The 21,219-nt window shown below is 41.1% G+C and overlaps 1 protein-coding gene across 1 annotated transcript in view; it reads right to left on the reverse strand.

The window, feature by feature from the left end:
* The window catches only part of SLC35B4 (solute carrier family 35 member B4), a 43,196-nt gene extending 22,255 nt beyond the window's left edge, over positions 1 to 20,941 (reverse strand). The window contains exons 1-2 of the mRNA XM_034672366.1: positions 20,607 to 20,941; positions 14,655 to 14,768 (exon numbers count right to left, since the gene is read on the reverse strand). Of these exons, the coding sequence (XP_034528257.1) occupies positions 14,655 to 14,768; positions 20,607 to 20,683 (191 nt within the window). The 5' untranslated portion in view covers positions 20,684 to 20,941. The remainder of the gene's footprint in view (positions 1 to 14,654; positions 14,769 to 20,606) is intronic.
* Positions 20,942 to 21,219: the final 278 nt, after the last annotated feature.

Below are 21,219 nucleotides of genomic sequence, written 5' to 3' on the forward strand. Positions count from 1 at the left end.
TACCAATCCCCCCAACCTCCCCTATCTCAAAAGACTTGTAAGTATAAAAATTCTGACTTTAAGGGCACAAGAGTCCTTCTAGGAGAAGCTTGCATTCTTTCCCTGTGTCTTCAAGACGTAAATGTTCAACATTCCACTGGTCTTTAGAAAGTCCTTTCTAGTCCATCTCTTTAAAATAGAAATTTCAGAGTGGCAATTCTTATCAAGAAAAAACACAAGGGGGAGAGGGCATGGGACCTTGACTTGCCAAGGAAAAATTCAAATCTTAAGTATCTTCACAAATACTAAAAAAGCTTTAACCATCTAGACTGGTAACCTTATTCCATCTACCAGAAAAACAACTGAGATTTAACTTTTATAACTATAACTGGTAAATTCTGTACCTACTTCATGGCAGTAATTTAAAACCTGAAGCTATAAGGGCTCTCTGTCCATATGTTCATGTGGGTCTATATTTATGTGTTGTAGTTCTGTGGTATTTTCTACTTCTGGGTGGTATTGCTACAATTAATTTGTAAAAGAGCTCTAGTTGGTTTGAAGGCAAGCACTTGTAAGGATTAGGCATTCTAAAACTCTCAAAAAGAAACTAACCAAATATTTTTCAAGGTCACATGGTTTGAAAAAAATATTTGATATAAAAGCTAGTTTAAGGTTGACAGCTTAATTAAAACAGACATGTCTTTAGAGTTACCAACACTAAATATAAAACTTCTATTCTACTTTAGTTTACTAGCCCCCAAATAAGTTCATGTTGTCCTTTACAAGATCTGTCAACAAAAATTAATAGCTTAGGATAATGGCTGACTTTGTCTAATGTTTAATACAGTTTTTATAGGTCATCTAAGCACAGTTATTAAGGACAAGTAAATTAGATATAAATAAGATAAAAGTTTATAAATGAACTTTTCAACAATATTTATGTCTACTTAAATAGTTTTCCCAATTTTTTTTTTTAGTAACCTAAAACCTTAAAGTTTTGCTGAGTTAGGTTAAATAATGAATTAAGTTAAATTCATTAAATATCTAGATCATTTCTAGTAGTAGGAGGACCCTAGGCTCACCTCATACTAGATAACTATCAAATCATCCTAAATACCCCAGAAACTGACCTGAGGACTAGCAGAACAAACTCTACAACTAAAGGGAGAGAAGAGGCCACATCGAAGAAGGTAGGAAGTGTGGATGTGTGGTTTGGGAAAGGACTCCAGGAGCTGCTGTTGCAGAGAAGGGTGAGAGACAGACTAATACACGTTGGACCCACAAAGAAAACAAATCCCCATAGCAATTGGCTTGGAAAGTGAGAGGGGCTGAATTTTGTGAGTTCTTGCAATCAGTGGGGCTTAAAGTCTGGAGTTCTGAAGGTCAGTGGGTTTTGTTCAGATAGAGCCCCGAGGCACTGGGGCTGCTCTTGGAGAGAAGGCAGGGCAGACAGTCTGACAACAGACAGCACAGAAACAGTGATTTGAGGAGTGCTTGGGGCACACAGTGAAGAGGTTAGCTGCTCATCTCAGACCTGTACCAGACAGACAGCTCACAGAGAGACCCCTCCAGGAAAAACAAAGGAACTGGCAGAGCCACTTCCCTCCCCTGCTCCTTAGCATAAACACAGAACCACCTCCAGGAACTAGCCCAGCACTGACACCTGCCACCTAAACTGCTTACACTGCTGGAACTGCCCCTCCCAATCATGCTTGCCTCAGACCCAACAAGGCAGGTCCCCTCCCCCAGAAGATCAGCCCAAACCCCTGCCCACAGCACACCTCCCGAACTGGGAGTTTTGCAGGGCCTTGGTTCCAGCGGCAGTGGTGAAAGGTCTCACTTCACAGGCAGACCAGAGCACAGCTTGTTAAAATGGACCACATTTAGGCCAGACACCAAACACTGCCCACACAAGGCAAAGAAAGCCTCTGTAGATGACCGGCCTTAAGGATAAAGTAGCCAGGACACGACAACAGACCACATGCCACATACATCAGATACTCCCTGAAGTGGCAGGGCCTGTGTAACAGGGGACACTACAGGGCACCACAGGACCTCTTCTTCATAAGGCCATTACCCTCAAGAACAGGAGATGTAGCTGACTTTCCTAACACACAGAAACAGGCACAGAGACTTAGATAAAATGAGAAGACAGAGGAATCTGACCCAAATGACAGAACAGAAAAAGGCCATGGACAGAGATCTACGTGAAACAGATAAAAGTAACATGCCTGATAGAGAATTTAAAGTAATGATCATAAAGATACCCACTGGATTTGAGGAAAAGATTGGAGGACATAAGTGAGACCCTTGAAGAGATAACAACACAGCAGAGATAAAGGGCTCAATAAATCAAATGTGAAACATGCTTGATGTAATGAACAGCAGGCTGGAAGAAGCAGAGGAATGAATTAATGATCTAGAGGATAGAGTAATGGAAAGTAATCAAGCTGAATAAAACAAAAAAGAATTATGCAAAATGAGAACAGACTTAGGGAACTCAGTGACTCCATCAAATATAATAACATTTGCATTATAAGAGTTCCACAAAGAGACAGAAAAGGGGGCAGAAAATTTATTTGCAGAGATAATAACTGAAAAGTTCTCTAATCTGAAGAAGGAAACAGATATCCAGATCCAGGAGGCACAGAAATTCCCCAACAACATCAACAAAAGGAGATCCACACCAACACATACTGTAATTAAAATGGCAAAACAATGATAAAGAAAAAATTTTAAAGCAGTAAGACAAGAGAGGACAGTTACATACAAGGGAAACCCCATAAGGCTATCAGAGGACTTTTCAGCAGAAACTTGCAAGCCAGAAAGAAGCAGCATGGTATATTCAAAGTACTGAATGGGAAAAATCTGCAGCCAAGAATACTCTATCCAGTAAGACTATCACTCAGAATAGAAGGAGAGAGAAAGAGTTTCTCAGATGAACAAAAACTAAAGGAGTTTGTGACCACTAAACCAGCACTGCAAAAAAATATTAATGGGTACTCTGAGTGGAAAGGAGAGACCAAAAGTGACTATATGAAGGTAGGAAACACAAAGGCAGTAAAAACTAATATTTTTGTAAAACATCAGTCAAGAAACACAAAATAAAAGGATATGAAATATGACACCATGTACCTAAAATGTGGGGAGGAGAGGACTAAAGAATAACTTCAAATTTAAACAACCATCAACTTAATTAATATGGACTGCTATATGCGGAAAATGTTATATATACAAACCTAATGATAACCACAAATCAAAATCCACTAATAAATACACAAAGAATAAAGAGAAAGAAATCCAAATTATCACTAAAGAAAACCAGCAAACCATGAAATAAAGACAAGGATCAGAGAAAATCTTCAGAAACAACCAGAAAACAAGTAATAAAATAGCAATAAATACATTACTCTGAATTTAAATGGACTAAACACTCCACTCAAAAGACAGGTTGACAAAATGGATAAAAAAACAGACCCATCATTTATGCTACCTACAAGAGGCTCATTTTAGACCTAAAGACATCCACAGATTGAAGTGACGGGATGGAGAAACATTTATGCAAATGGATGTCAAAAGAAAGCTGGAGTAATAACACTTAAATCGCACAAACTAGACTTTAAAACAAAGACTGTAAAAAATAAATAAATAAAAGACTATAACAAAAGACAAAGAAAGACACTAAATAATAATAAATAATAATAGAGACAATCCAACAAGAAGACATAACAACTGTAAATATTTATGCACCCAACATGGGAGAACCCAAATACATAAAACAGTTGATAGCAAACATAAAGGAACTAATTGATAATACAGTAATAGTAGGGGACTTTAACACCCCAGTTACATCAATAGACAAATCATCTAAACAGAAAATCAACAAGGAAACAATGTCTTTCAATGACACACTGGAACAGATGGATTTAACAGATGTATCCAGAACATTCCATCCTAAAACAGCAGGATACATATTCTTTTTAAGTGCCCATGGAACATTCTCCAGAATGGATCACATATTAGGCCACAAAACAAGCCTTAAATTAAAAAAGATTGAAGTCATATCATGCATCTTTTCTTACCATAATGCTATGATACTATAAGTCAACAACAAGGAAAAATCTGTAAAGATCACAAATACATGGCTGTTCAATACCATGCTACTAAACAATGAATGAGTCAATTAGGAAATTAAAGGGTGTCTGGGTGGCTCAATTGGTTAAGCGTCTGCCTTCAGCTCAGGTCATGATCTCAGAGTCCTGGGATTGAGTCCCATGTTAGGCTCCCTGCTCAGCTGGAAGTCTGCTTCTCCTTCTCCCTGCTCATGCTCTCTCTGTTGCATGCCCTCTCTCTCAAATAAATAAAATCTTAAAAAAAAAAAAAAAAGAGAGAGAGAGAGAGAGAGAGAAGGAAACTAAAAAGTACACAAAAACAAATGAAAATGAAAACACAATGGTTTAAAACATTTGGTATGCAACAAAAGCAGTTTCAAGAGGGAAGCTTATAGCAATACAGGCCTGCTTCAAGAAGCAAAAAAAAATCTCAAATGAACAAGCTTCCCTTGCACCTAAAGGAGCTGAAAAAAAAAGAACAAATGAAGTCTAAAGCCAGCAGAAGGAGGGAAACAATAAAGATTAGAGCAGAAACAAATGCTATAGAAACTAAAAAGATGAAAGAACAAATCGATGAAGCCAGAAGCTGGTTCTTTGAAGCAATAAAATTGATAAATCTCTAGCCAGACTTATCAAAAAGAGAAAGAAACCAAATAAATGAAATCACAAATAAGAGGAGAAATAACAATCACCACCACAGAAATACAACTATAAGAGAATATTATGAAAAACTATACACCAACAAATTGGACAACCTAGAAGAAATGGATAAATTTCTAGAAACCTATAAATTACGAAAACTGAAACAGGAATAGAAAAACTTGAACAGACCAGTGTCAGCAAAGAAATTAAATCAGTAATCAAAAAACTCCCAACAAACAAAAAAGTCCAGAACCAGATGGCTTCACGAATTCCACCAAACATTTAAAGAAGAGTTAACACCTATTCTTCCCAAACTATCCAAAAAAACAGAAAAGGAAGGAAAAGTTACAAATGCATTCTATGAGGACAGTATTACCCTGATACCAAAACCAGATAAAGATACCACAAAAAAAAAAAAAAATCACACTCCAAGATCTCTAATGAACACAGATGCAGAAATCCTCAACAAAAACTAGCAGACCAAATCCAACAATAAATTTAAAAAATCATTCACCAGGATCAAGTAGGATTTATTCCTGGGTTGCAAGGGTAGTTCAATATTTGTAAATCAATCGTGACACATCACATCAATAAGAGAAAGGATGAGAACCATATGATCATTTCAATGGATAGAAAAAGCATTTGACAAAGTACAACATGCATTCATAATTAAAAAACCCTCAACAAAGTAGGTTTAGAGGAAACATAGCTCAACATAATAAAGACCATCTATAAAAAACCCACAGCTAACATGATCCTTAACTGGGAAAAACAGAGCTTTTCCCCTAAGGTCAGGAACAAAATAAGAATGTCTACTCTCAGGGCGCCTGGGTGGTGCAGTCGTTAAGCGTCTGCCTTCGGCTCAGGGCGTGATCCTGGCGTTCTGGGATCGAGCCCCACATCAGGCTCCTCTGTTAGGAGCCTGCTTCTTCCTCTCCCACTCCCCCCTGCTTGTGTTCCCTCTCTTGCTGGCTGTCTCTCTCTGTCAAATAAATAAATAAATAAAATCTTTAAAAAAAAAAAAAAAGAATGTCTACTCTCAACACTTTTATTCAACATAGTATTATAAGTCCTAGCCATAGCAATCAGACAACAAAAAGAAATAAAAGGCATCCTAATTGGAAGGAGGAAGTAAAACTTTCATTACTTGCAGGTGACATGATACTATGTATAGAAAACCCTAAAGACTACCACACCCTAAAGACTATCAAAAACCTGCTAGAACTGACATACGAATTCAGTAAAGTCGCAGGATACAAAATCGACGTACAGAAATCTGTTGCATTTCTATACACCAATAATGAAGCAGCAGAAAGAGAAATTAAGAAAACAATTCCATTTAAAATTGCAATAAAAGTAATAAGATACCTAGGAATAAACCTAATTGAAGCAGTGAAAGACCTGTACTGTGAAAACTAGAAAACACTAATGAAAGAAATTTGAAGACGATACAAAGAAATTGAAAGATAGTCCATGCTCGTGGATTGGAAAAACATATATTATTAAAATGTCTGTACTACCCAAAGCAATCTACACCTTCAATGCAATACTTATTAAAATAACATGAACATTTTCAAAAGCTACAACAAACAATCCTGAAATTTTTATGGAACCACAGAAGACCCCAAATAGTCAAGACAAACTTGGGGGTGGGGGTAAAGCTGGAGGCATCACAATTCCAGACTTCAAATTATATTACAAAGCTGTAGTAATCAAAACAGCATTGTACTGGCACAAAAGAGACACACAGATCAATGGAACAGAATAGAAAATCCAGAAATAAACCCACAATTAATATGGCCAATTAATACCTGACAAAGCAGGAAAGACATACAACAGGAAAGACAGTCTCTTCAACAAATGGTGTTGGGAAAACTGGACAGCAACATGCAAAAGAATGAAACTAGACCAATTTCTTAAACCATATGCATAAATAAATTCAAAAAGGATTAAGGACCAAAATGTGCCATATGAAACCTAAAAATCCTAAAAGAGAGCACAGGCAGTAACTTCTCTGACATTGGCTGTAGCAACTTTTTCTAGACAGGTTCCCTGAGGTAAGGGAAACAAAAGCAAAAATAAACTATTGGGACTACATCAAAATAAAAAGCTTCTGCACAGCAAAGGAAACAATCAACAAAACTAAAAGGCAGCCTATGGAATGAGAGAAGATATTAGCAACTGAGATATCTGATAAAGGGTTAGTATTCCAATACATAAAGAACTCATAAAACTCGACACCCAAAAAACAAATAATCCAATTTAAAAATGGGCAGAGGACATGAACATTTTTCCAAAGAAGACATACAGATGGCCAAGAGACAATGAAAAGATGCTCATCATCACTGATCATAGGGAAATGCAAATCAAAACTACAATGAGGTACCACCTCCCACCTGTCAGAATGGCTAAAATCAACAACACAAGAAACAACAGGGGTTGGTGAGCATGTAGAGAAAAAGGAACCCTCTTGCACGGCTGGGGAATGCAAACTGGTGCAGCCACTGTGAAAAACAGTCTGGAGGTTCCTCAAAAAGTTAAAAATAGAATTACCCTATGATCCAGTAATCACATTACTGGGTATTAACCCAAAGAATACAAAAAAACACTAATTCAAACAGTTACATGCACCCTGATGTTTATAGCAGCATTATTTACAATAGCCAAGATATGGAAGCAGCCCAAGTGTCCACTGACTGATGAATGGATAAAGATGTGGTGTATACATATATATACACAACAGAATATTATTCAGCCATAAAGAATGACATCTTGCCATTTGCAATGACATGGATGGAGCTAGAGAGTATAATGCAAAGTGAAGTAAGTCAGAGAAAGAAATACCATATGATTTCACTCATATGTGGAATTTAAGAAACAAAATAAATGAGCAAGGGGAAAAAGAAAAAGAGACAAACCAAGAAACAGACTCTTCACTACAGAGAACAAACTAATGGTTACCAGAGGGGTGGGGGTGGGAGGATGAGTGACCTCAGTGATAGGGCATAAGGAGTACACTTGTCATGATGAGCACAGGATGACGTATCCAAGTGCTGAATCACTATATCACACATGTAAAACTAAAATAACACGGTATGTTAACTAACTGGAAGTAAAATAAAAACTTTAAAAAATCTAGATCATTTCCAAAAAAGACAAGATACTAAAACATTAACTACTAAACCTAAGTTCATCTACTTTTGGCCTCTTATTCCAGAGAAACTAAAAGATACTTGGATATGTTAATACTCATTGACAGGGGCACCTGGGTGGCTCAGTTGTTAAGCATCTGCCTTCGGCTCAGGGCATGATCCTGGCATTCTGGGATCGAGCCCCACATCAGGCTCTTCCACTGGGAGCCTGCTTCTTCCTCTCCCACTCCCCCTGCTTGTGTTCCCTCTCTAGCTGGCTGTCTCTCTGTCAAATAAATAAATAAAATCTTAAAAAAAGAAAATACTCATTGACAAATTTAAAAAGGCATATGCTTTTAAAGTTTTTGAAATTTCCTAAAATTCAAATTCAAAAAAATCCTGGTAAAACCAACAGCTCACAATTGCTTACTTCTTAGTTTTTACTAGAAATTAAGGTTTCTCAGGGTTAAGAACTCAAGTATATCTAATTAAAGCCACTAAAAATAATAAGGAAAAGATCTCCATATGGCAGGAAAGTAGGATGTGTTTTCAGGAGAAAAAGGTGTGAGAAATGGAGATGGTGTAGCCAGGGCACAGGGGCGCAAGAACACCTGGCTCGGGGTGGGGGGTCCCCAAACTGACCACATCTGGCCACTGGCCGCTCACAAAGTCCAACATTAGAGAAAGGAGTGGTGGAGAAACAAGGAATTTATTTCAGTGAGGCCAACACCCAGAAGACAGAGGACTAGCATCTGGGAGACCCAGAAAATACTTCCAGGTTTATATACAAGAACATGTGGAGCAAAGGTGGGCAGATATGTACGGGTGGGCAGTGAAAGTCAAATTAACCACTGTCTTGAAGTCAATCATGGGTGGGACCTCGCTGGCTCAGGGCAGTCCCTATTGCTTAAGGCATAGTTTCGGTTCCCATCGTGGGATGCTTTGCCCACAGGGTCTTCAGCCCGAGCCAAGAGACAAGCTGGAAAGAAGAAACCAACTAGAAAGTCTGAGGTCAAAATGGAGGTAGCCACAGTCCTCTTTCAATACATTTTTTGTGAAGGGAAGAAAAAGTAATTTTGTCCTAAAATGAGTCTGGTTGTTTAAAGGGAAAAAACATAGGACAAAATTGGAAAGTAAGGGAAAAAACTTGTAGGTTTGTGGAAAAATAATCTTTAAACAGGAACTTTCAAGTCAAGCTGGTTAAGATTCAATTTATTTTTAAAAAAGGGTTTTAATATCAAAAGCTTGTGAAAAATTAGAATTTGGTTTTCTCTCTGCTAAAGGACAAAGTTTTCTTGGGCTTTTGGTGTCATTTGGGTAAGACTGTAAAAATCTCTTTTACTTTTAAAATAATTAGATTTTGTAGTAATCTGTGATCCTATTTAGGCAAATCCTTTAAAACCTCTTAAAAATTTTTTTTAAAGATTTTATTTATTTATTTGACAGAGAGGACACAAGCAGGGGGAGCAGCAGAGGGAGAGAGAGAACCAGACTCCCTGTTGAGCAGGGGGCCCTATGTGGGACTCGATCCCAGAACCCTGGGATCATGACATGAGCTGAAGGCAGATGCTTAACTGACTAAGCCACCCAGGCACCCTAAAAATATTTTTGACTGGGGCGCTTGGGTGGTTCAGTCAGTTAAGTGGCTACCTTCGGCTCAAGCCCTGATCCCTGGGTCCTGGGACTGAGCCCTGCATCAGGCCCCCTGCTCAGTGGGGAGTCTGCTTCTCCCTCTCCCTCTGCCCTTCCTTCTGCTCCTGCAGGAAGAAATAACATCTTTTAAAAAAATATTTTTGACTAACTTCCTAAAACCAAATTCTAAGTGAAGTCTTTTTGACCTAACATATTCCGAAGGACTTGTTAAATGAATTAGGCTTATGTGATATGTAAATTACACGGAAAACATTGTCAAAAAAAGTGACACTAAGCCTTTATATTGTACTTGTAAGACTGTGGCACACGCAGATAAAGTCCATTCTGCTTCTGCAAAAATAGCCCCTCACTGCCAGACTTCTGTCATCCTAATGTCCTTGTAACATGGCAACCTCTGAAATTGAAACAACTTTTTACTTCAGGATAGAAAACCGCCTAACTGTGCCCCTAACTTTTCACAGACAGAAATAAGACATCTCATTGGTCAACTCCCCTAAATTTACGTTGTTGAGTTAAAAAGGGCCTACCAGGGGCACCTGGGTGGCTCAGTCAGTTAAGCAAAGTTGAACTCTTAATTCTGGCTCAGGATCGGAGATCGAGTCCCACATTAGGCTCCACACTCAATGGGGAGTCGGCCTCAGATTCTTTCTATCCTTCTCCCTCTGCACGCCATCCTACAATAATTTTTTTTTTCTTAAGGGCCTATTGGAAGACATTCATGATTCAGAATTCACTCCTTTTCACAGGTGCCTATTTCCCTGATTAGGAATAAATGTATATGAGGCTAGGATCAAGAACTGCTCCTTAATTCTTAAAATTACTGCAAAAACCTGTTAAAGCAATAGCAGCCCAACAAATATCCTTGAACTCTCTAGCCAAAATTGTCCTTGATAACAGAATAGCTCTTAACCATCTATTAGCTGAGGAAGGAGATGTCTGCTGTGACCAACACCCCCTGCTGAGCCCATTCCTGACACTTGTCGGGATGCTGAAACCCACTAAGATCACAGAACAAGTCGCTTGGCTTAAAAGGGTGACTCCTTCCACCGGGTCTTTGACTTATTTGATTTTGATTGGTTTGGGTCTTGGGGACCATGGGTCTAAACCGCACTCCAAATACTGGGTTTATCCTACTTATGTAATGATGATAATCTCCCTGGTACGTTGTACTCTTCGAAAGCTTGAAATACATGTAACAATACATCAAGCAAATGATCTCCCTAGGGCTGGAACATCTAAGGAACAAAGAAAATAACCCACCTAAGGAGTGTGACTCTGAGGCTGCGACCTATGAATATCACACAGGTTAAGCAAAAGGTCATGACCTATGGATACCACACAAAGGAACAACAAAAACTTCAAGAACTTCAGAGCAGTAACCAGAGGGATGCTAAGGCCTTCAATGTTCATCACATCTCCCAGTTAAGCTGAGAGTCTGATCAAAAGGGGGTAATTGTTCAAAAGAAAATCTCATACCCAAAATGGTGCCACTTAGGTTAAGGACCCAAGTCAGCAAACCAAGACTTAATTCCTCACCCAAGTGCAATTTCAACCAATCCCCTCTCCCCAGAATGTCACCTTTAACCACTCAACCTAGAATCTGCTGGTCAATACTAGGGAATTTTCTGATACACGCCCCCCTACCCCACCCTTCTCCTCTCCTTTCGAGGCAACCTTGCCTAAACAGTGCATATCTTGCTAATAAATTCCTTTCTTCTTTTTTTAATGCCCTCTGCCTTGAAAAGCCTTTCCCTTCCTTAGCTCAGTGGAGCTCCCCTCTTCTTGCTAGATGGGATACTGCCTGATTCATGAATCGTTTAATAAAACCAATTAGATCTTCAAATTTACTCAGCTGATTTATTTTAACACCGAGAACAGCTATTTCACGGTTTCTAAAATACTGCTGGTGACTTCGCAAGGTTTCTTGCCAAATTTTCTTATATCTTAAAACAATGCCATTTGGAGATAGAGCTCATCAAGGCCTTTCAGGACAATGAATTCCAACTATTCCACATTGCTGTCTACACACCTAGGCCTAGAAATTGCTCCTGGGGATAAACGACATCCCTATGATGTCACGATTTAGACTCAGCTTCACAGATAGAAAATAAGACAGCCAGCTCTATAGGACACACATGGAGGTATGACTCCTAGGGCAAGATCCCGGGGAGGCTCAAAGGGCAGGTTAGGGAGCTGGGCTTCCCTCTGAACCTACTGGTGACCCCTGAGAGCCTGTGAGGGGGGGTGTCACAATACAATGGTAGGAAGTTGAAATACAGGGACGGAGGGGTAGGAGGCAAAGACGCCAGCCAGCTAGGACACCATTATAAAAGTTCATGGTGAGAGTGAATGCATTGCTGAACTGTGCTAGTGGCAGCCTGAATGGAAACAGATAATTGGAGGGGAGAGGGTCAGAGGAATCAAAAATGTGGGGGATCCTTGTTCTCATCATACTGTCTTGATGACCACAGTTTTGTAATATAGCCTGAAATCTGGAATTGTGATGCCTCCAGTTTCTCTTTTTCAGGATTCCTTGGGCTATTCGGGACACATAGGTCAATGGAACGGAGAACCCAGAAATGGGTTGACTATATGGTCAACTAATCTTTGACAAAGCAGGAAAGAACATCCAATGGAAAAAAAGACAGTCTCTTCCACAAATGATGCTGGGAAAACTGGACAGCAATATGCAAAAGCATGAAACTGGACTACTTTCTTACACCATACACAAAAATAAATTCCAAGTGGATGAAAGACCTAAATGTGAGACAGGAATCCATCAAAATCTAGAGGAGAACATAGGCAGCAACCTCTCTGACCTCAGCCACAGCAACTTCTTACTAGACACATCGCTGGACGCAAGGGAAACAAAAGCAAAAATGAACTATTGGACTTAATCAAGATAAAACGCTTCTGCACAGCAAAGGAAACATTCAACAAAACTAAAAGGCAACCCACAGAATGGGAGAAGATATTTGCAAGTGACATCTGATAAAGACTTAGTATTCCAAATCTATAAAGAACTTATCAAACTCAATGCACAAAAAACCCCCAAATAATCCAGTTAAGAAATGGGCAGAAGACATGAATAGACACTTTTCTAAAGAAGACATCCAAATGGCCAACAGACACATGAGGAGATGTTCACCATCACTCAATCAGGGAAATACCAATCGAAACCACGATGAGATACCATCTCACACCTGTCAGAATGGCTAAAATTAACAATGCAAGACACAACAGGTGTTGGAGAGGATGTGGAGAAAGGGAAGCCTCTTGCACTGTTGGTGGAAATGCAAACTGGTGCAGCCACTCTGGAGAACAGTATGGAGGTTCCTCAAAAACTTTAAAAGAGAACTACCCTACTGTCCAGCAATTGCACTAAAGGTATTTACCCAAAGGATAAACAAACACACATTTGAAGCAGTACACGCACCCAATGTTTACAGCAGCATGATCAACAACAGCCAAACCACGAGAGAGCCCAAATATCCACCAACTTATAAAGAAGATGTGGTACGTACACACACACACAATGGAATATTACTCAGCCATCAAAAAAGAATGAAATCTTACCATTTGCAACCACGTGGATGGAGCTGGCGTATTATACTGAGTGAATTAAGTCAGTCAAAGAAATACAAATACCATATGATCTCACTCATACATGGAATTTAATAAAACAAAACAGATGAACATATGGGAAAGGGGGGGGAAAAAGGAAAGAGGGAAACAAACCAGAGGAGATTCAACAATACAGAACATGGGGCGCCTGGGTGGCACAGCGGTTAAGCGTCTGCTTTCCGGCTCAGGGCGTGATCCCGGCGTTACGGGATCGAGCCCCACGTCAGGCTCCTCTGCTGGGAGCCTGCTTCTTCCTCTCCCCCTCCCCCTGCTTGTGTTCCCTCTCTTGCTGGCTGTCTCTATCTCTGTCAAATAAATAAATAAAATCTTTAAAAAAAAAAAATAGAGAACAAACTGAGGGGTGACGGAGGAAGGTGGGTGGGGGATGTGTGGATGGGTGATGGGTATTAAGGAGGGCACTTGTGATGACACCGAGTGTTTCATATAAGTGATGAATCACTGACTCTACTCCTGAAACCAATATTGCACTGTACGTTGACTAAAATTTAAATGAAAATAAGAGAAAATAAAACAATAGAGTGATCTAAAAAAAAAAAAAAATGTGGGGGCTCCTACCATGATGTAAATGCTGGTCTAGGGAACGGAAAGTTTTATGTAGATACTGAAGCCAATGAAAAACCACCTACACAGAATACTTAGCATCACGTAGGGAAATTTAAATGCACGATATTAACAAAATTCAACCACATTTTCTACAGCGGGCTACTCGGGAACGTTGCAAAAGAACACCATCCACCATGAGCCTTAACCAGTCCTTGGATACGTTCACACCAGGAAAATTCCTATCAATGGGATTACATGACGTACCTTACTACACACTCGCAACTGGATTCGTTACACTTTTATTTCCAGTCCCCCCCAGCAAGAATGATGAATTTTCAATACGCTATTAGAAGAACTGCCTTGTTTTCTATTTGGTCCCCTGAGTACAGTTATGCAAATCTGGACTAGTGGGTCCAGGTCTGGAATCAACAATTTTGCCTTAGCTTGCCACTCACTTCTTTTTAATTGAGAGGAAGTGCGTGTAACATAAAATCAGCCATTTTAAAGTGAACAATTCAGTGGCATTTAGTGTATCAGGAAGCTGCATAAGCACCACTTCTGTTTATTCCCCAAACCCATTCATGTTTAAAAAGGAACAATACCACTCTCAGTGTATTTGATAACTTTACCAACATGAGGCTAGCATACATAACTATTAAAAAACATTGTGGTCACACTAAGCCTTTAACCAACCATACATTACACACATATACACGTTGTTGTCTCCATCATAACTATTTTGTGTTGCGGTGGGAATTTTATTCTAAAAATAGGCTCCCTGGAGTTTCACGATATATTAAAATCAGAAAATGAAATACATTATTCTACTTGTATCTTTGAAACGGATCTTATAAAAGGATGTGTCATACTCTTCCTTCTATCTAGGGACCAGAAAACTCCTGAACTTAAAAAAAAGGGGGGGGGGCTTAGAGATTTCAATGTGCCATACCTTATTGGGATAGTTGGCCGCTTCCTTCCCAAATCGGCTTCAAAGAGGAAGCCTTCCACAGCAATAAATAAAAATTGTGCAAATGTCACAATGTTCCCGCATCCTGGATGCTTCCTGTATAGTAAAAAACAAAAAGGCAAATAAGGTACAAAAAACTGAAATAAAAGGCACCAAGACTTGTTACATTGATAGTTCGAAATAACTGGGAGGACCGATTTCTATTACTCACTGTCCTTCATCTCAGATTTCATATCCCATGGGTCACACACGACGATCAACAGAGCTGGCAGAGAATGTCAAGCTTGCTGATTTCACTGTTCCCTAGGTGTAGCAGGCCATGAGTAAGAATTCTGATAACACTCATTCTCAGACCTACGATACAACTTTTCTAGTAAACTGTGGGAAGTGGGTCGTAGATACTTGGGATACTCACTTCATCAAAAGGGCTTTAGTCAGAATCCTAGTCAGCTTCAGCAGCAAACCCCCAGCACAGAAACATGCTCGGCTCTCCTGGAATGCTTACCTAGCCTCCTGACAACCAAGACTATTGTCAATAGGAGACAAGCACCCATTGTTGGTGACGGGGACATCACCTTAGAGAAGGTCCCCTACGGAGGCAATGATTGGTTCATGGGGTGGGGAGATTTATACTCTTTTTCTAAGTTATCAAACACAGATAGACATGCAGCACATGAACCAGTGTATAATGTATCTGGGGAGGGGTGATTAGGAAAAAAATGTCTACAAAGGATCTTTGGCAGGGGTAAGGAGAGATAAGGAGCAATAAGGAGAAAAGGCTGAAGAACACTGCCCACAGCGCTGAACACGAGCGTATTAGGTACCCCACAAAGGGTGAATTGAATCGAATCTCTTCCACGATCCACGTAAGGGTTGAGGAATCTTCCACAGTGACGGTTAGGAACATAACCGTAAGGCAGAAAAAGTCCTTCTAACCTCCCTCTTGAAACACTCTGCGAAAACTGGTTACTTAAAATGTCTGTGGTTCTGAGTTTGTCCTCCATCGGGTTCTGCTCAGCCACTGGAAGAAGTACAAAGTGATAGTTGTCTTTGTTTCCCTGAAGCTTCCGGATTTCTCAGCCTTCATATTCTGTCTTCTCATCTTGATCAAGGATATTTATTTACCAGAGGCTAATGATTAGAGGGATTATTACTGTATTATAAATGTACTATTACATTTAATATAATGCTATTTATTAAAAACAACCCCGTTCTCTACTGGTGGTATTATTATTAAATAGCAATGTCAAGTATACAAGTTCTTAAATACACCCAGGAGGCGTAAAATAGATAACTCTAAACATAAGCCATTCTTGTGCAGAGCTCTGCTTACCATCTGCAACACAACTCTGGCTCCTCTTCAGGCTCTCCTGCCTACCAAGGTGTTCTCGAAAACTGCCGCTTCATATTCAAATTTCTTTTAGCATTTATGTTCCGGGGATACAGGGATAAACATTGCAAGAAGCCATAAACAATCACGTAAGGCACTGACCTCAAAGAGCTAATTAAAACCATTAGCCTAATTATGAGGGACAGAAGAAGGTACTTTCGCCCTAACCAGTTCCTGGCACGGTGCTTCTCAACTCTGATTGGGCCGCTCTTTAGAAACCCACGTGCCTGAAGAGCCTCCCCCTCCCGGCTCTGCTCGGACTGCTGTGGGGTAGGGCCCTGGAACCTGTACTTGAAAAGCCAGAGCTGAGAACCGCTACTGTAGGTCTGGGGAAAGTGCTGGAAGATGTGTGTGGGAGTGTGTGTAAGCACCTACGTCAGATGTGCAGGTGATTTCCACATGCTGTCACAGGGCTGAGAGGCATCCAAGGTGGTTACGATTACACACGGACAGGCAGGATGCAGTTCCCTGGCGTGGAGGTTCATTACCCTAAGTCTTGTTTCCTTATCTTTAAAACGGGAACGGTATTAGTGCCTGTCTCACCGGTTTATTGCAGAGTAAATAGGCCAGTCCCTGAAAAGCGCTTAATAGTGTGCCACAGAGAGGAAAAAGGCAAAGACTGAACGTTAGGATCTCACACACTGGAAGGTCTTCAATTAAAGGACAATCATCCTTTTAAAGACATTTACCTTGACCAATTTCTCACCTATAAAAGTGCAAGTGATAAATTTTTAATTTTGTAGTAAGGATTCAATGAGAAAATGTAAAGTGCCAAGCACAAGACTTAGCCCAACTGGGGTTCATCAAACTTCCCTGCTTCCCACCCATTTTCTCTTTACCAAAGGATGATGCCAATGCAATTAAAGAACAACTGCAGAGAACCCATTACATGTAAAGCCCGGTGCTGGGGAGCTCCTGATGGGAAGGAGTTCTGATCCCTGAGCCCTTAAGGAGATGACCATGTAATGAGGGAGGCAACCATGGGAGTAGGAAGCAGTAAGAACCCAGCGCCACACAGGGAAGGTCAGAGGACCAACCGTGTCCAATTCATCTTCGTGCCCCGCTGTCTGGGCACAGTCTCAGGCCCGCGCTCAAACGGCTGAATGGATGTGAGGGTGCCTCATTTGAAGTAAATATGACCTAAAACAGTGTATGAAAGATAAAAAGAAACCATTTCTAAAAATGATTCCCTTGACAAGTGTATTCCTCACAGGATTTTGAAAAAGGCATAACAATGTTTATCTTTATTTTACAGAGGTAGTTATTATCATGCCCATTTCATTGCTGAAGATACTGAGAGCCGCATGGCAGTAACTCCAGGAAGCCTCCCAGAGCCACAGGGCAAATAAGTGATGTCTGCAGGCTCCCTTATGGTACTGTTTACAATCCAGTGGTTTTTACTATAGAGTTGTGTAGCTATTACCATTTCTTTTCCCAAAGAAATCTCATACCCATTAGGGTCCCTCTCCACTGCCCCCTCCCCCATGCCTTGAGAACCCTATTCTATTTTGTCTCCATTTCCATAGGATTTTAAAATCTCCCTAATGCACTCAATAATTAAATTCTAAAAAAATCAACTTCACTTTTTGGGGAACACACTGTTGTATGGCTACCAATGGAACTATTTGTTTTAACTTGAATAATTCATTTTAAAACTTCAGTGTAAAAACTTGGATCCTTTTCCCTAAATCCTTTGTTTTCTTGGACTTTACTCCTTAGAAATTATAATCACCAAACTGCAGTATCTCTTACTTCGAATGCTCTTTGGCAAGCATTCAAATTCTTACTTCGAAGACAAGCAACTCTGAAGAGAAAGAAGTTTATGCCTTTCGCATTTCTTCTTCCAGATTTAGGAACTTCCTTACTTGGGTCAACATGATGCACTTGATTGTAAAATAAAACAGGAAAAAGAACATGTTTCAGGTTGTTTTCCTGACGTAAGACACGCACTACCTTGGCTAGTTAGCTCATGCGGGTGCACCCTGTTTGCAAGCTCTTTCAGGACAGAGATCAAGGCATCCATTCATGACTTCACGTCTGTTCTGCACGCTGCGTGGTGCTTTTTATTTTATTCTAGGTCCCAATGATAGATATAAAAATCAAAAAGAAGAAACCTATATTTGTTTTCCAATTTGGGGAAAATGGATAAAAATGTTTCCTTCTCCCTCCAAGTCACTCTAGCATTTCCATTTATACCCAGTGTTCTACTTGGCACTTACGAGGGCACATAATGGTTCCAAGGAAGCCATATAAGAGCACAGTTCCTGCTCTATAAAAATTTATGAGCTTTCCACTGTGATGTCCCAAGATAAAGTCAAAAATTATGAGGAGGCCGAATCTACAAAGAACCTTAAAGACCATCTAGTCCAACCTGCTCTTATTTTATTGATCTTTAACAGGGTCAGTTGTGAGCTGCCCAAGCAAATCAGGAAAAAGCTGCTATTCGGTCTGGCATACACCGCTCACGAAATTAATAAATGTACCCCTCACCGATTTATGAAAACCCATTGCTGTAAACAAAAAAACAGATTTACAAAAAAGATAAATAAGGAGGATTTATGTATAAATTCTTGGAAGCGTTCTAAATAGAAGCTTCTACAATTCACAGAAACATTCCGTGATGTTAGATTTACCCACCACTGTTCAGGAGTGGCTCATAAAACAAGGTTTACCCGTACTGAAACCGAAGTTGTTAGAGAGAAGTCAGTGTACTTCACGTGCTTTGCATGTGCATTTCATGAACCCTTCAAAACCCTGTAAGGCCGGTAGAGCCACCACCAGCCTTTTACAATTCAAAGAACAGACTCAGGGGGCGCCTGGGTGGCACAGCGGTTAAGAGTCTGCCTTCAGCTCAGGGCGTGATCCCGGCGTTATGGGATCGAGCCCCACATCAGGCTCCTCTCCTATGAGCCTGCTTCTTCCTCTCCCACTCCCGCTGCTTGTGTTCCCTCTCTCGCTGGCTGTCTATCTCTGTCGAATAAATAAATAAAATCTTTAAAAAAAAAAAAAAAAGAACAGACTCAGGAGATAAATTTAGCCAAGAGCTCACACTTAGTAATGAGGGCCTTCAGGTGCCAGCATATTATGATGTCATACGGCCTTTGGCAGGATTTAATTTACCGGCATCTTTGACACAAGTATTTATTATATTTATACATATATTTATAATATAGTATATAATTCTCTAACCTGCATTTCCATAGCTGACCTGATGGTCTCACTTTTTAAACATTTTTAAATCAATTTCCAAAGTGACCTTCCTTTGAAGTATACCAGAATGACAACTGGATACATTTTTTAAATTTTTAAACCTCTCTCCACCTACTCCCAAAATAAGTGACAGATCTTCATCAACACTTTCTGCGTAAGATTTCAAGCTCTGTAATAGCAAAAATCAACCCACACCTTAAGTAAACTGGTTGCTTCAGAATGACTAATCGACGGGATCATGAAAACAAAATAATAGGCTCCAGGTGAGGCACGGACTAAAATTCTGTGGGCTGCATAAGTTCAAAAGTAACAGGGAGGTTGCAAAAGGTACTGGACTAGGGTACAGGTATCTCGGATTCTAGTTTTGACTCTGCCACCTACAAGTAGTAAAAGACCATCTAATTTGGGACCTGTTTCACTTTCAGTAAAATAGATGATAACTCCTGACCTATTTGGTACACAAGATTGCCCTGATGGTCAGTGGAGATGGGTGATTCAGATATACTGCACTACAGGACGCCACACATAGTTCATTTTTCAGCCAGAAAAGGGAGAGGCCCAGGGCAGCTCAATGAAAAGGAGGACCGAATCAAGACTTGAGATTTTTAGCCCTGAGACTTTTCTGGTCTACCTGTTGTCTTTTCTCTAACCACAGCTTCTATCCACTTAACTTTGCACATTACTCAACATTATTTGAGTGCCACCTCAAATAACGCTAACCTAGTTTCCCTTTGGGAAAGCGTCCTAATCATTCTTAATTTATAAAGTTACGCCTCGAAATGCCTGCTTCTCAATCTAAAAACTGTTTAACATCTTAAAAGCTGGAATTCCTCTCTCTGGTCAAGTGGACCGGCCTTCTGAGTAAGAATCCATTCGACTACATCAACGGGAGGTCTGTTTGGGTCAAGTACTCACTACCATCTCTAAGGCCGATAAAACAAACGCTTTGGAGGCCACCTTAATGAAACTTTCTTTGCTGCGAGTACAAAATCAGACTGCATTAGGAGTCAGGGAGCTTTACGCGAGTCCAATGTGTGGTATTAACAGGATCGCGAAAGGAGCTGGAGGGGCCCTGGGTTCTGCCACGAACTCCCTGCCGACCTTGGACCCGTCACCGAGAAAAACTCTGCAGGCTTCAATCCCCCAGTGTGTGGAAAAGGGGTGAGGACAGCAGCACCCCCAGCGCTCTCCTCAGAGGGATGCAGACAAACTGGTGGGCGGGAGAGCGGGCAGCGCGCAAGACCAAGGAGCAAGCGTCGCCGCCAGGTCCCAGGCTGTCCTACCCCGGCCCCCGCGCGCTGCGGGCGGAGGTGCGGCCCGCGAAGGTCACTCACCGGGCCAGGAGCTCTAGGAAGATCACATTACTACAGCAGCCTGCGAACACCAGGCCCACCGCGAAAGCCGGGCGCATGGCCGGAGCGGGGAAAGGAGAGCGAGCGTGTAGAGGACGCGCCCGCTTATACGGCCACCCCAAGAAGCCGGGCTGCTGCGTCCGCCGCGGCACAGCACATGCCCACCGTTCCGCAGCGGGGCTCTCCTTCGGCGCCGCCGTCGGCTCCCCTTCCCCCGCGGCCGCCACCAACGCAGCCGGCCGAGGAGCTGTAGTTCGCAATCAGCCTGGGCCCCATTCATCCGAGGGGGCGTCCCGGTCGGAGCCAGACTACACATCCCAGGATGCTGCGCGCCCTCACGTCAGGCTGTGTGGAGTCCCGCCTCAAGGTTCTTCCGCCAGAGAGGAGAGCGGGCCGAGGTGCCCGTCATGCCTCGCGCGGAAAGGGGCCGCTGGGCTTGCTGGGAAGTGAAGTTCCAACACTGTCAACGTGGTTTCTTGCGAGGCCGCCGAGGGCTTAGAAAGGGATTCGTCCATCGCTGTAAAAATAATCTCACAGCTGACGGCACTAGAACTACAGAACTGTGATTGATTGTCGGAGGTGTTACCATCTGAAA

The sequence above is a fragment of the Ailuropoda melanoleuca genome, chromosome 1, assembly GCF_002007445.2.
Source record: "Ailuropoda melanoleuca isolate Jingjing chromosome 1, ASM200744v2, whole genome shotgun sequence".
In the NCBI taxonomy this organism is placed as follows: domain Eukaryota; kingdom Metazoa; phylum Chordata; class Mammalia; order Carnivora; family Ursidae; genus Ailuropoda; species Ailuropoda melanoleuca.